Source organism: Emys orbicularis, chromosome 6 (genome assembly GCF_028017835.1).
Source record: "Emys orbicularis isolate rEmyOrb1 chromosome 6, rEmyOrb1.hap1, whole genome shotgun sequence".
In the NCBI taxonomy this organism is placed as follows: domain Eukaryota; kingdom Metazoa; phylum Chordata; order Testudines; family Emydidae; genus Emys; species Emys orbicularis.
Window position 1 is genome coordinate 73,273,219 of NC_088688.1, and position 16,289 is coordinate 73,289,507.

The 16,289-nt window shown below is 44.5% G+C and overlaps 1 protein-coding gene across 2 annotated transcripts in view; it reads right to left on the minus strand.

The window, feature by feature from the left end:
• The window catches only part of SEMA6A (semaphorin 6A), an 81,552-nt gene that overhangs the window by 32,501 nt on the left and 32,762 nt on the right, over nt 1-16,289 (minus strand). Inside the window, exons 12-17 of one of the 2 annotated variants that reach the window (XM_065406160.1) lie at nt 14,554-14,730; nt 12,762-12,902; nt 12,559-12,639; nt 11,084-11,142; nt 6,484-6,504; nt 6,306-6,356 (exon numbers count right to left, since the gene is read on the minus strand). In XM_065406160.1, the coding sequence (XP_065262232.1) occupies nt 6,306-6,356; nt 6,484-6,504; nt 11,084-11,142; nt 12,559-12,639; nt 12,762-12,902; nt 14,554-14,730 (530 nt within the window). The remainder of the gene's footprint in view (nt 1-6,305; nt 6,357-6,483; nt 6,505-11,083; nt 11,143-12,558; nt 12,640-12,761; nt 12,903-14,553; nt 14,731-16,289) is intronic. The other variant, XM_065406161.1, reaches the window with a different exon arrangement.

A 16,289-nucleotide genomic window follows, 5' to 3' on the forward strand; every position in this document is an offset into this window, starting at 1 on the left:
TAACTGTGGCAGGGATAGGGCAGCTGATCCCTGCCTCGTGCTTTCAGGGGCAGGACAGATTGTCCAGGGTCTGACCATGTTCTCATGATGGCATCAATTTTCTGAAAAGCCATAAGCTCTGTGATTCGCTAACACTACTTTAATACTCTGGAGCAGGGCCGGCTCCAGGCACCAGGCAACCAAGCTGGTGCTTGGGGCGGCACCTGGAGGGGGGCGGCGCTCGGGCCGCCGGGGAGAGCGGGGCCACAGCCGGGCTCGCCGCCCTCCCCCCGGCGCTCTGGTCGCCCTCCCCCCGGCTCGCCGCCCTGCGCTCTGGCTGCCGGGGGGAGAGCCGAGCCCCAGCCGGGGCTCGCCGCCCTCTCGCCGCCCTGCCCCCGGCGCTCTGGCCGCCGGGGGGAGAGCCGAGCCCCCGCCGGGGCTCGCCGCCCTGCCCCCGCCCTGCCCCCGCCGGGGCTCGCCGCCCTGCCCCCGGCGCTCTGGCCGCCGGGGGGGGGGAGGGGAGAGCCGAGCCCCCGCCGGGGCTCGCCGCCCTCCTCCCAGGGCTCCGGCCGCCCTCCCCTCCGGCGCCCTGCCCCCGGCCGCCGGGGGGAGAGCGGAGCCCCTGCCAGGGCTCGCCGCCCTCCCCCTCCCCCCGGCGCCCTGCCCCCCCGGGCTCCGCCCCCCCCCGCAGGGGGGGGGGGCGCGGCCGGAGGCTTTTTTGCCTGGGGTGGCAAAAAAGCCAGAGCCGGCCCTGCTCTGGAGTGGTCTCTGCCCAAATGGACGCATTAGCGTGATCAAAAGGGGGTCCCTGTAATGGGAGTAGGAGTGCTGGCAAAAACCAGATAATTGGGTCCTGGCTCCACTCACTTGATCTAGATCAGGAACACAAGTGTCAATACCCCTGTCCTATGACCATGATCTACTGACTCTAGTGGCCCCTGCAGCAGTCTCCAGGTGAGTTTTGCCCCCCCTCCCCCTCTTAAGGATAAAACACTATTTTTTAAAAATCAATCCAGGCACCTTCAAACCTTAATTTGTTCCTGCTTAAGAAAAGCTTTTTTCAGGCTGTTTATTTGGCTCCAAACCACATTGTGTTTTCTATGCAGGCTACTGCAATTTACCGTGCACTACAGGAGACATAATCTTAAATCTTATAGTTCCATGGAGTTTTATAATGATTCTGTGATCGTTATTGCAGTTTTTAACTATACAGGTTGTGGCAATCACCTTTGACATGGTTCAGATTAACAAACATGTTCATGAGACATGGCCAGCCAGGCACAAGGCAATTTTCACATGAAGTGGGATTTAGTTGGGATATGGTGGAGAACTGATCTGTGTGGGTTAAATAGTCCTTTATCCACCTCACAAGGTTGAGTTGCAAATGAATTCAGTGAAAAGGCAGCAGCTCTATTAAGTTCCTGCTATGATTTAAAGGCGCTCTACTGAATATTAATTATTGTGGAGAGACAGAAAATGTCTCTGTGCCTCCCTATATTTTTGAGGAGGTCCTTTGAGTCATCACATAGGGTTACACACAGCAGCACTTTGAACAATATTTAACACAAGACATGCATGTAACTATCGCCTGTATTTAACTGATACAATTTTCAGGACAGGAGGTCAGCTCCTGTGTTTTTACCATGGATCTAGTCTTGAGATGCTACAGCTAATCATTAACAAGATTAATTTAGCAGTGTACCCCAGGCTGAAGGATGATACTGACAAGGGCACTGTATTATTCTTTAATCTATCATGACAGGAAGTGTGGTTCCACTATCAGTCTTTCTAAAATACTGCAAATTAGAGGCTTCATTTTGTTTAAATAGAGCATTTTTTAAGTGCTTATCCACTTCTAAAGATTTCTGTAAAGCCAAGAGCATTGCTGGAAATATTGGTAACAGTTACATGGATGGATTCTGAACCAAATTTGCTGCCTTGTCGCCAAGAATTCCAAACAGCTGCCTCTATGCAAAGGGACTAGTACGGAGCCAGCTACTGAAAATATGTGCCTTCTTAAACTAGAAATATACTGGAACTGTAAGGCTTTTCTACCATACCATTTTATGCCTATAGGCTCCTGTGCTCATCCCAAAGAAATAACAGAAGCAACGGGACAGAAACAACCTAGAAAGTGGAAGTTATGAGCTTCCATGCCTTCTTTTCTCTAAAAACAAAACCATAGTGCCAGTATTCACGGGGTTCCAGACTGCAAGTTGACACCCCATTCAACCACTGCAATACTGTACAATATTTGATCAGCCCTACAAATAATGCTGCACTCAACATAAGAAAGCAGTTAGTCCTAGCTTGATAAGGACTGAGGAGAAAGCATTGCCAAATAGCAGTCATAATTTATACCTGTATTTGATATGCATTTTGTGCCCCCATCTCCATGCAGACACTTTCAATTTAGCTGTGTTCAAGGGGCAATTTTATGGTAATGCAATAAGTATAGTTAAGGAAAAACATTTCTTAATACGGTAATCTAGGGGAAAGATATGCCTAAGGGACACATTCTTTACAAAAAGCGTTCCTGAACCATATGCTACAAATACATGGAGAACTCCTTGTAATAGAAATCTATAGCTATATGATGATATTAATGTGTACCAGATGGCAGTTAGGTAGAGAAGTGTTTCACACAAATGCAAGAAATCAGTCTATTCACTCTGTTACTAAAGTGTTAGTATAGTATGCATTGAGAAATGATTTTCTACATGTAGCTGAGATACATTTGCTTCCATCTGAGCGAGGGGCAGCAGCAGATTAGAACATAATAACCTTTCCCACTTGGATTCAGACTGGATCCTGCAAACACTTACTGCTGGGCACAGAGTTTGTTCCCCTGAGTCAGGGGCGGCTCTATGTATTTTGCCGCCCCAAGCACAGCCATCAAGCGGCTTTCAGCGGCATGCCTGCGGGAGGTCCGCCGGTCCCACGCCTTTGGTGTACCCACCGCCGAATTGCCGCCGAAACTGCGGGACCAGCGGACCTCCCGCAGGCATGCCGCCGAAAGCAGCCTGACTGCCGCCCTCCCGGCGACCGGCAGGCCGCCCCCCACGGCTTGCCGCCCCAGGCACGCGCTTGATGCACTGGTGCCTGGAGCCACCCCTGCCCTGAGTAGTCTCATCGTGCCCTGTGAGTGTTGACACAATCAGTCCCTTGTGAAATTCAGATTTACGATGGCGCACTGTATAGGTGTATGTGTTACTTAAGCACTGAAAATAAGGGTTAAAAGTGCTGCATAGGCTTAGTGCTGCCCCTCTGTGCAGGGGTGACTCACTCATAGTGATGACTGTTCCTCAGCAATGACTGTCATATGTAATGTAATATGCCTTTTTCTCAAGTACACTAAGGCTACTTTATACCACGCTGCCTGCATAAAGTGGCCTTAAGTTATATTTACACCCACTTTAAAGCCCTTTTACACAACTACAGCAATGCAAAGTGGCTTTAGCATAATGGGAACCAGGCCCAACAGCTCTATTCTAACATGGCTTATGTTTAAAAAATGTCTAAAGTTACTTGCTCATTAAGATTCTCCTGTTGTTTTAAACTACCCCCATCTGAACAACTGCAGATGTATGGTGCTCCTCAAGCACTGATTTTGAAAGCAGAAGTTTAAGGACACATGCTGCTTGAAAAAAAGTGATTTAGTGATTAATTTGTAAAGCTTTTCATTTGCAAGTCTGTAATCACAATAATACAGCAAGAACAAGAAAGCAGATATAACTAGAGAAGTGCGTGTTGAGGAATTTGGAAGCTGTAATATGGTTAGTGTCTGTGAGCACTGACTATGAGTCAGAAGAACTGTATTTCTGTAATTACAACTCATTCTAACCATGTTTTTATGAAACGAAGAGATGATTTTTTTAGCTTTAACACAAAGTCAGGGATGCAATATGGATTTGATAGTTGCTCTAATATGCAAAAGGTGTTAAGACTCCAGAGATTAAGATGCTCCACACACTATCCTATTAACAACTATAGCAACCTAATTAGACAATTAGAGGGAAAGGCTAAATCAATACTACAGAGGGAGAAAGGAATGTGGCTAGGGGGTAAAATAAGGGCCCAATTCACTAAAAATTGATGTTTCCAAAAGTAATTAAGTTGCATACAATTTTGCACAGGGGAAAGCTTGCTTTAAGCTGAGAATCCTAGCTTTTCATCTAAATATGTGGTTTTTGTTCCATATATAGCTGACCTTCATGGAGTGGCCTTCTGCATGGAAAAATGAATGTGCATGAACAGTCATCGATATGAGCTTTGCACTTTATCACTTGTTAATAGATGATCATGCGAGACTGCCCCATCTGCCAAATTCAGGAGGATGCTGATGCCAAGAATACAAAGATTAAGGGCTTGACTCTCTTCTCACTTTCACTGGCATAAACTAGGAGTAACTCCAGTAAAGTTAGTGGAGTAACAATGGTGTAAAACAAGTATGAGAGGAAGCAGCCCTAAGCCTTCTTGTGAATCTGGAGTTTCAGATGCCTTTGGAGATAGATATATATCCCACAAGCTCCAAACGCATCCTGAGCATTCATTTGATTGGCATGCTCATATATACCAGCATTCTAAGGTTCTAGCCATAATGAAATGCCATTTAATTTTGTTCAATAACAGGCAAATGCACTGTTTATATAATGTTAGTTAAAGTGGGTATACTTTTCTTCTCATGCAAAAATGACTTATTTGGCTCAATTAAAATACCAAACATAAGTGTGTCTATACAGTGAATTGTTAACATGAGGCTGTTTTTTACTGTATGTTGTGGAGAGTTTGTGAGTTTTCTCTCTTCATGTACGAGATTTTTGTAACCCCCTTTTCTTTGGTAGTTTGAGCGCAAAGCAGGAGGGAAGAAGGACTGTCAACTGCATCATAATGTCACCACTTGTATTTTAACTACGACACCAATAAGAGAAATTCACTGATCTAATGACTGCATATCAGGATTTGGCCCAGGCATGTCATTAGTATTAGGTGACAGATAAGGTGTGATTGGGACTTAAAGTTAGCACTGGGTAGCATTTCTCCATAGTCCCAGATAAATAAGATCCTTTTTTGAAATGTTAATGCAATAAATCAGTTTGGGAGAGGGAGATACAGACATCAGAGTGATCTTTTTTTTTTATACACACACCCTTTGGGGCTGTGATGCTTCTCACTGAGGGCCATCTTCATGACTCTTTGGTCAGGTGAAAAAAGCAGCTTCCACCACAGTCCATAACCAATAAGATGTCTCTCCACAGCCCTGCTGTAAAGCATTGTTTCATATGAGTGGGAGTACCAATGCATTTGCCAGTCAAAATCTTTTTGAACATCAGTGCTATACACAGGGCAGTTTTCTTTTTTTCAGACTCAGAAACATTACTATTCGTCAGTTACTGCTATATGCTTTGGAAGAATAACACTGAAAACACTCTACACTTGCAGATGCAGAGTATGTGCTAATTTTGTCCCAATTCTGATCTACTTTGTTCGTCCAGGGCTTGTTAATCCAGTGCTGCCTGATAAGAGTCTGATCACTAAGCCCCAACCCTGCCACACTGAAGTCAATGGGAACATGCCATTGCCTTAACTGGGAGTAATACCATATGTCACTCACAACCTATGGATATCTGCCATTGGAGGAAGATCTGTTGTGGAAGCAATGACTAACTCTTTGGCTCTGGAAGTTAGAACTTTCTAGTGTGAAGCCCTTTGTTTTCAGATGGCTTGCTGGGAGCTGGCAACACCAGGAAGTTAGGGAGTTACGTAGAGCATGGAAGGACCAGCAAGAATAAGGCAGCCCAAAAGTTTGGAAGCAATTGAAACCTTCATGTTTCAGGGCATGAGCCAACCTCTAACTAATGAGGCTTGCAAAGTAATTTTCCTTATGGGTAGGTTATTCCATAACTGCCCGAGGCAGGGTTTCTTGCTCCTTTCCCTAAAGCATCTGGTACTGGCTGATGTCACAGACAGGATACTTGGCTAGATGGACCTATTTTCCTACCTTCTTCTCCTCAGTGAATAGACAAAATGTATTCACTGTACCATGTACTCTTTCTAGATGTTCTGGTGAAGCATGCTTGGGTCAGCTTGGTTAAAAGTTCTGAATTTGGAGTGCCATTAAGACTGGCCATAAATTGTTTTAGCTCAATTAAGTTAGTTTTGGTGCAAGATGGAAAATTGTATGTCGAAAAGCACAAATAATCCTAAGATTAGTGAATCAGGCCCCAATAAAACAAAACAAAAAAGACAATTTCTATTGGGCAATGGGGTCTACCAGCTAACACAAGGACCTGAGGGAGAATTTTTAAAAATATCAATAAACTGACCATACACTGTGTTGTAAGATATTTCATGAGCTGGTGAAGGAGTTGAAATGGCTATGAAAAAAATAAATTAGGAAAAAACATTATAGAAAAATCAAGGCATATTTAAAAGGTTAGTAAGATGATCCCTCCAAAATTGAGCAGCACAGTTAGGAAATGACGTGACTAAGAACTTCCTTACCATTCAGTGCTACAAAGGAATCTGAAAGAAAAACAAAAACGAGAGGTAAAAATCATTGTTTCTCACACAGTGCTAAGTACTTGCTACTAAAAAAACCTCTTATGCTTCTGTTGTTATTTAATTGTACTGTGTCAATGCCCAAGTGCCCCAATCAAAATCGGAACACCAATGCGCTAGATGCTGCACAAACATAGAAGAAGACCACAGTGTCTGCTCCAAAGAGCTTACGAGCTAAAGCCTCACTCCTTCGAAGACAACTGTGCAAGCAGACCCCAGCCACCACATGGCTCTCTTTGCAGGATCAAGTCCCAAGAAGTGAATTTCACCCAATGTGCACAGCTTGATTCTGAATCATTTCTCACCCTTCTTTGAGGTGACTGATGTCAGATATCCCCCACTGCCATTCAACCTGGCCAACTGTTATTTGGCCAATTTCTTGTAACCATTGCAGCAGAAATGAGTCTTGAGAAGGAACAGGAAGAGGGCAGTTGCCTCATAGACCATTAGTTATTAGACATTTAAATAATTAAAGCCTCAACTTATTCTTACGTTCAAAATCTGCAAGTGCTGATTGTCTGATTGTAGTCAAGTCATTAGGTGTCTGCTTAAGGAGAAATTTGGAGAAATCCCCACTCTAATTTTTCCATGTCTCAAGCTGAGTTTTGGCAGTATTTGGTATTGTGGGGAGGACCAAATCTACAGTGAGATCACTCTTGGTGTCTCTATGTACATGGCACTGGTATGCAGCGAAGAGTACCATGGAATTATCTGCTTCAAATATGAAACTCTTTACAGAGTAAATATAAAAACAGGCTTATGCTGCTGCCATTGTAGTTATTGACAAAAATCACATGGACTTTAAGAAAAGTGGGACTGAACCCATACACAATAAGGGCCATTTAGATAGTGTCCTGAGATAGGTGCCATGTCACCCCATGGGAAGCACTGTAGGGACTGTGCATAAATCTCTCAAACAACCCAGAGTACAGGCTACCCTATCCTCCTAGTCCATGAAGCAGACTGACATGGAAGTAGGCGGGGCGCATATGTGACCCACGCACCTCCAGGATGTGGTGTTCTGTCCCCTCTAGTGGCACTGAGACCACTTAGAGATTAATGACGCTGCTACAGCCTTAGCTAAGGACCATGTGGCTTTTAGCTCATGCAGTAGAGGCTCATAGGCTAAGCTCCAAAAGTCCCAGGCTTGACCCTGCCCACCAATGACTGGGGTCTGTCGGTGTTACACATACATAAGAACATAAGAATGACCATATTGGGTCAGACCAAAGGTCCATCTAGACCAGTATCCTGTCTTCTGACAGTGGCTAATGCCAGGTGCTTCAGAGGGAATGATCAGAACAGGTAATCATCAAGTGATCCATCCTGTCACCCATTACCAGCATCTGGCAAACAGAGGCTAGGGACCCCATCCCTGCCCATCCTGGCTAACAGCCATTGATGGACCTATCCTCCATGAACTTATCTAGTTCTTTTTTGATCCCTGTTATAGTCTTGGCCTTCACAACAGCCTCTGGCAAAGAGTTCCACAGGTTGTCTGTGCATTGTGTGACAAAATACTTCCTTTTGTTTGTTTTAAACCTGCTGCCTATTAATTACATTTGGTGACCCCTTGATCTTGTGTTATGAGGAGGAGTAAATAGTTCCTTATTCACTTTTTCCACACTAGTCATGATTTTATAGACCTCTATCATGTACCCACTTAGTCGTCTCTTTTCCAAGCTGTAAAGTCCCACTCTTTTTAATCTCTCCTCATACGGAAACTGTTCCCCTAGTAATTTCTGTTGCCCTTTTGTGAACCTTTTCCAATTCCAATATATCTTTTTTGAGATGGGGTGGCCACATGTGCACGCAGTATTCAAGATGTTGGCATACCATGGATTTATATAGGGGCAATATGATATTTTCGGTCTTATTATCTATCCCTTTCTTAACGATTCCCAACATTCTGTTTGCTTTTTTGACTGCGGCTTCACATTGAGTGGATGTTCAGAGACCTATCCACGATAACTCCAAGATCTCTTTGTTGAGGGGTAACAGCCAATCATTTTATATGTATAGTTAGGATTATGTTTTCCAATGTGCATTACTTTGCATTTATCAATATTGAATTTCATCTGCCATTTTGTTGCCCAGTCACCCAGTTTTGTGAGATCACTTTGTAGCTCTATCTTGAATAGCTTTGTATCATCTACAAATTTTGCCACCTCACTGTTTACCCCTTTTTCCAGATCATTTATGAATATGTTGAATTGTACTCATTCCAGTACAGACTCATGGGGGGACACTACTATTTACCTCTCTCCGTTCTGAAAACTGACCATTTATTCCTACCATTGTTTCCTACCTTTTAACCAGTTACCAATCCATGAGAGGCCCTTCCCTCTTATCCCATGACAGCTTACTATGCTTAAGAGCCTTTGGTGAGGAACCTTGTCAAAGGCTTTCTGAAAATCTAAGTACATCTGATACAAAAGATTAAACCCTTGAGCTCTCCCAAGCAGAGGGACTGCAATAAGAAATGGCTGTGTAAGGAGTGGGAGGCTTCCGGTATTCTCCTCAGCAGTGCGTCTGTGCAGGAGTCAAGCACACCCTGGCCTTCAGTCTACATGCTCCATTACTCTATATGCCATAAGTGTTGGCTCACTGTACATTAACTCCTCAGCTTCAGCAGTTTTATTGTGGCCACAGGCAGCAGCGGAAATTGTTTTATGAAGAACTGAGTTCTTGGTTGCATGGGTTTAAAGTAATGTCCAGGTTCTGAATTAAACCAACATAGGCAAGAACATTAAGAATAATGGCCATCTTGAACGCAGCCCTAGGTATTTCTGGGGTCTCTAATCAGCACATAAGATTTCACTGCATGCGACATGTGCTGCAGTCCCTGGGCACCACGCACTTTAAAGACTGAGTGACAGCTTTCACTTTGAGATATAAAGAGGCAATATTTATCCAAAGTTTTATACAGGGATTGCGCTGCAGGATTCCATTGCTGGGAATGATGAGGTGAAATCCTGCACTCTGCTGCACAAGAAATTTACCTTGTAAAGTTACATGTGGTTTGTATTAAATCTCTCTCCAATTAAAAATGCTGAGGCTCTTTAAGGATATTAAGGTACGTTAAAGTATGTCAAATGCAGCTCAACATAACCTTAAGCACCGCTGAACGAATTTTGACATAGATCTTTTGCGTAAAGCCATGCCATGGGAGTGGTTATTAAAAGGATTTTTGGCATGGGTTTTCTAAATGCCTCTCATGGAGTTAGCACAGATAGGTAGAGTTAAAGGGTCATTTTAAAAAAAAATCACTTCACATGTACAGTCCACGAGTTTGAAGGTTAAATGCTTGGCCATATAACGTGTGTCATTTCTTTCACCCCAAAGGCCACATTCTCCTAGACTTGTTCATCATGTTGACTAGCACCGTATTTGACCAGAGTGCCCTGGACTTCAATGTGAATACTCTAGGCCCTGCTCATGGTAACTCAGTTTATCAGAATTTGGTCCCAACTGATTAGTCTTCATTCCAAACTCCTTGTCTACATTGTCCCTGTTAGTAAATGTACATAAATTCAAGGAAATCAGAAAAAAGTCCATAACATAAACAAGCCCAATTCTGTAGGCAGCAAGGATGAAATCCTGACACCATTACTGACAAGGGCAAAACTCCCACTAACTTATGTGGGGCCTGGATTTCACCCCCTAGGGTTTTGGATGCACAAAGGATAAAAGATTAGGCTTATTATGCACACACTTGTATTTTTCCTAAATTTAAATATGCTTAATCTGAAAGAGCTATATTTTGGCACATGACACAGTTCATAATAAGGGGTGATGGGTAGCTGCACTGCCTCAGGAGCAGCCTAAGTCAGCAGTTGCCTCTCAGGGAGTCACACTCCCCTCCATTCTGCCCCTTACTCCTGAGGGTTTACTGCTGGCCATACCAGTTGCAAATTACTACCTCCCACAACATGCTGGCTCAGCTGTGCTGGCCAGTGAGTAGGGAGTGGAGACAAGGCTATGCACACTTCTCATCCCTCCTCAAGTCTGCTGCCCATCTGTTCCAGAGAGGGACTAAGAGTAGCCTTGCTTACCCTTGCGGGCTGCGACTCAAGGTCTGAGTAAAGAGAGCAGAGGGGCTCTCATGTACAGGTACACAGACCAAGTCACAATCTCACCCAACATTTGTAAAGCAACAAATGTTCATTTTGCACTGTGGAGCTGAGACCCTGCATGCAAGATCATACACATAAACCAACCAACCAACCCACCCACCCACCCTTGAGTTTACAATGGCAACGAAGATACAGTGTATACAGCTGCTATAATTAATATCCTTCAGAGCTGGATTTGTCCCACAACACAATTGCCATTAAAACAAGTGCCATTGTTTGTATAAACCAAAATGCTGTTTTCTTTAAACAGGCACACAGATGCTTTTCTTGGACTGGTTACTTTAAGTGTGGTTGCTGTTGTTATGTTTTTCATTGCTACCAATAAAGCCCTGGCAGGTAATGGTGATTCTGGGCAGTCAGAAAGATTCTCTGACACAAGATAAACAGGGAGTAAAAGCTTTGCTTACTTTGGCAGTCACCCAGGCCATCTGTATTGCCATGCTCTATGTCCTGCTCAAATGCCAATCTAAATAACAGAAAGAAACATAATAGTGTGAATAACAACACTCACAGGCATCACCAGAGAGAAATCATACCATCTAAAAATGAAATAAAGATACAGAGAGAAACTGGTCATTTCTTTAATACACCACTGGGAAACTTGCAAAATGCAAACATAGACAAATTGAATTATTTTCATCTCTTAATGGTTCTTTTGGGTGCAGAAGATGCTTTGACATCTTTTTTCTGCAAAATCTACTACATCTTGTATTGCTAAATCAGGCAAACAGATACATATCTTTATGAAAAATGGGAGAACATCTGTGAATAAAGTGATAAGTCTAAAACAAACAATGAAGTTATCAGAAAGCAATTATGATTCTATCTGAACTTGCTTGTATTCTACAGAAGGTGCATTGGTATTTTGACAAGAAAAATACATTAAGCCAATATGTAGGTACTGAGCCTAGGAACTATGATAATAAACACTACAGAAATGCTCACAGATGCAGAAATAGATGTAAACACTATATGCTTAAATACTATTCTACCAAATGGCCCATCTGAGGCACAATCCCCATTGTTGTAATGAAGAGAATGCAACAGGGCACTTATAGTTAACAAAGATCTACAGTGAATCTTTAAAAAAAACATTCTAAAGTAATAAAGAGAATAAGATGGCTGATCTAGGTATAAGAATGATAACACAGCAGTTATATATTTATTGAGGACCTGTAAGGAAGCAGGGGCTTCCTGTCGGCAGGAATACGGAGGTTATCTGATGTTAACAATACACCTGTACCAAGATTCTGAAGTACAGCCAAGGCTTAAAGTGAGCAAGCTTGTGGTGTGTCAGACCTGGCAAAAATATGAGACTTTTCAGGTGGATCTGTTGCCTGCAAGGAGGCATTTATAAATGCATTTAAAACAAGCTTTCAGAGTCCTAAAATGTTGTTATGAAGTACTGAAATTCCACTGTTAAGCAATAAGAGACCCAACAATTGTTTCGGTGTACTTTAGTGATCTGTGATTCATTTTAGTAATACACAGTAAATTAGGAGGGCTGGCTTTGTTTGTTTTCGGTGGTCAAACTGCTTCAGTAATCTAATTTGGATTCTATTGCCTCTTTTAATCAGCTTTGATGGCACCAGTGCCAAACTTGCTCATACAGTTCTCCTTCTTTGAGCAATACATGGGACTTACTGTGTATCTATCTTCTTTTCTTTTTCCTAAGGGTAAATAATCAGTGGAGAGTTTGCATCAAATCATACTCTGGAATTCCAGAGAATGCAAATAGGATGAAAGCAAACATTTTGCACATTCTTTTTCCAAGAGCTCCTGCTGGGCTTTTTCACAGTTCTGTTCAAAAGTGTATCTCATTGGCATCATTGCTAAAGCCCCTAATTTTTACTCTGTCTATCCAATGCCAACGGTTACTTACTTTACACCAGGTAGCAGCTGTGTGCATACCCCACCTTCCTTCACCCAGCCACAGTATGGGTCTCTGGAGGCTATGCAGGCCCTTAAGAAAGAAGAAGATCATAAAGCATTCTGGAATTTTTTCTTCTTCAGTTTTCTAATGCTCGATATGGCTTGAAAAAGGGTTTGTAAACTTGGGGAGAAACCCTGACACAAAACACCTACTTTTTGCACTTGCCATGACGCTCACATCGTCCCAGGGGAATCTTTATCACACAGGTAGAGAATGCTACATAGAGAGAACTGCTATGTTTGTCAAGCTGCATTCCCATAATCCTCTTGTCTTCTACCCCATCATAGCTGCACCTGATTTGACAGAGTAGGATAATGTTATAAATGGGTTCTCTTGGCAAATTTAATTATAACATAATGATTTCTTAATCTGAGTAAATTCCAGAGAGGAGAAATTATTAGGTCAGGGGAAAAGAATACATGAACTCTATTAAAATCATTGTTCCTAAGATATATAAACAACTGTTAAAAAGGATATATACAAGAGGGAGCTGCCAGTAGGGACGACTGCATGTAGCTCCTTGACTTTCAAATTCACTCCCCTCCTTAACCTTTATGGTATGCTGCAAAACTAATCTATTTACATTTGAGGAGGGCTGAAGGTCAGGAGGTCTTATTTTGGGGGTGGGTTTTTGAGGGTAATCAGCATTTTGAGTGTGGGGGGTTCATTTTTATGGGCAAGTTGTTGGTTAGCTACTGCTATTTTTGTATTTGTTGGATTGCATTGTCAGGGGTGCTTAAGAGCTGCCTGTGATGCAGGGTCGGCTCTATGCACCAGCAAAGCAAGCAGGTGCTTGGGGCGGCACATTTGCAGGGGCGGCATTCGGGCCATCCTTTTTGTTTGTTTGTTTGTTTGGGAGCCGGCCCTGCGGGCACTCACCCAGGTAGACGCTGTGCTGGCCCCCAAGCTGACGCTGAAGTCCAGGTGGAAGAGCCGCAGCGGGTGGCCAAAGCTGGCCTCGAGACTGGGGTCCAGCAGCAGCAGCGCGTTGTACGCGGGGAGCGCCCTGGGGCCGCTGTGGTTCGTGCCACCGGGCCCGGGCGGGCCATCCGACATGTGGCGCATGGGACACTTGGGCTGAGGGCCGCCCTGTGGGGTGCACGGAGCTGCCTGCAACTGCCGCAGGGCGGCCGCCCTCCAGCGCTGCAGCCGGGGCTGGGCAAAGCGGCCCGAGCCACCCAGGGGCTGCGGCAGGGCGGCCAGGAGCAGCAGCGGGGCCATACAGGGGACCGGTGACCGGGGCGCTGCCGTGCGGGGCCCACGTCCCGCTCTCCGGGGCTCTGTTCCCCGCCAGCCGTTCCCTCTGAGGCTGCCCTGCCCCTGCTCCTCAGCCCCCTGCCGGGGCGGTCCCCCCGGCTCTGCCCTCCCAATTCCCGGCCGGTCCTGGAGGCAGGAGTCCCAGCTGGAGGGACCCTCGGCTGAGGCGCGGCCCAGGAGCCCCGCTGCTTACCCCGGGGCTGGAGGTGAGGGGGGAGCGGGTGGAGTCAGGGCCCCCTGGGCGCCAGGAAGGAGTCGGGTGGATGCAGCCTCCGCCCCTGCTAGTGTCATGAGCGGGATGCTGATGACCCGCCCTGGGAGCGAGTTACCAGTGACCCACGGCTGGGACGGCAGGGGGTGTGGGGGAAAGAGCCCAGGACTGGGGCAGCAGGGGAGTGCGAGGGGAGCCCAGGGCTGGGGTGGGGGGCAGCCAAAATTTTTTTTGCTTGGGGCGGCAAAAACCTAGAGCCAGCCCTGCTGTGATGGGCAATTATCTATACGTGTTGAAATTAAAATACGGAAAATAAAATGTAGAAACAGATGGAAGCAGACACAAAAGGAACATTCAAAATGACTCGAAAACTCTGAATTCTCTGGCCATTCCCTTTTCACAGGACTACCTGCACGATGGAAATTCAGACGTGTCAATGCTGTCCCGTAAATGAGTACAAAGAACCAGATACGTACTTTTCGGGATTGTAAACATTCATCTCCTCCAGGAAAAGGCTATCATTTAGGAAACCGCTGTTTCCTGTCCGGGCCAAGAACTTCAATATGATTCCCTTCTCTGATCCCAGGAAAACCACCGTGTGATTCTGATGTGGCCCAGCAGCAGTGTCTACTGCAATTTTGGTCAGACGGTATCTAGCACGACAACATAGCATTTGTCATTATTTGAGTTAGTCTATCATTTATTTTATCACTTTTCCCACTTCAAATAATAGTTGATAGCTTTCTAGTAATCATATAAGAAATATAAACTATTTTTTTCAGTTGAGCTGACCCTATTAGTTCACACAGAGAGTAGTAGCTGGGCACCAAACTGATGCTGTTTTGTGTGTGAATATATGTTATACAGCTAGCAAAAGTGTTTGCAGCAGCAAAGCTCAAGCAGCCAGCTGAAGAGGTGCATAAATGTCTGAAACCACTTAGCAATTACTCTTCCAATCAGAAGCAAAGTGCTAATCTGATGACTTCTATGAGCAGGGAAAGAAAATTAGTGCGTGGAAATGTTTAAAATTTCATATTCTGTCATAGAAAGCAATAGTGATGGCATATCCATATTCATCCTTTTGGTAGTAAAAGCTGTGTCAGCACAATACTGAAAAGCTAAAAGCTAAATCAGCTGAACTTATACTTCACCACATATGACCATACCACTACCACCAAGATAGCTCAGGGATTGGACAACATCAGCTCATGATGAAGAACAGCTTTGTTGAAGCTGAACCTGAGCAAGACAAAGGTGATGCTAGTGGGCAGAAGAAAACCTTAGAGGAGTTTGCAGCCACGGTGTGGTCTCCTTTCATTGAAGGCACACCCCCACAATGGATCAATTTGATTCATAGTTTAGGAGTGTGCCTCGATTCCTCGTTGATGCTAAGTTCTCACATAGCAGCTTTCTGTCTTCTCTGGTGGGCTGGGAAATGCCAATGACTCCAGTCCTTCGTTATTCCTTACACATACCTTCATCACCTTCATCTGGATAATAGCACTGCAATATCCCTGGGCATGAAGCCTCCATCCCTTAGGAAACTCCACCTAAAACAAGCATGTTGCAGCACATCTTCTCAACAACACGGCCTACCACAAATACATCAAATCTGTCCTCCCCTCTCTACACTGACTTCCAATAGACTACTGACTCAAGTTCCAGGTCTCGGTATTTATCTTCAAAGCTGTCAAAGGCCTGAGCCCATGGTATCTAAAAGACCATCTAAAGCTCCCATGGTTGACACTTCTGCTCCTCTGGCACAATGGAATTTTCTACAATAAGGATAAAGCTCATCTATGTGGGAGACAAAACTTTCTTGAGGCCAGTCCGAGACTGTGGAATGAACTTTCGCAGACCACCACAAACCTTATCACCTTCTTCTCCAAGTGCTAGGTGCATTTGTTTGACCTTGTCTTCTCTAACATAAACACATAGCAACATGTACATTAAAAAAAACTCCTCCAAAAGAAAACCCAACCCAAACTAAACACTATACTGCACACACAATTCTCCCCCTGGGGAGAGAATGAGAGCGAGAGAATAAACTACATGAGGCAGATGTTAGTCACTTCACTTAATGCGCTACAGGAGGGTGCTTAGATATTATCATGATGAGAGCAGCGTAAGAACCTTTACAGAATAGAATAGAAATGTGTTTCCCAATGTGTGGTGGTGACAATCTGAGGATTGTTGATTTGTGTGCCTTTGT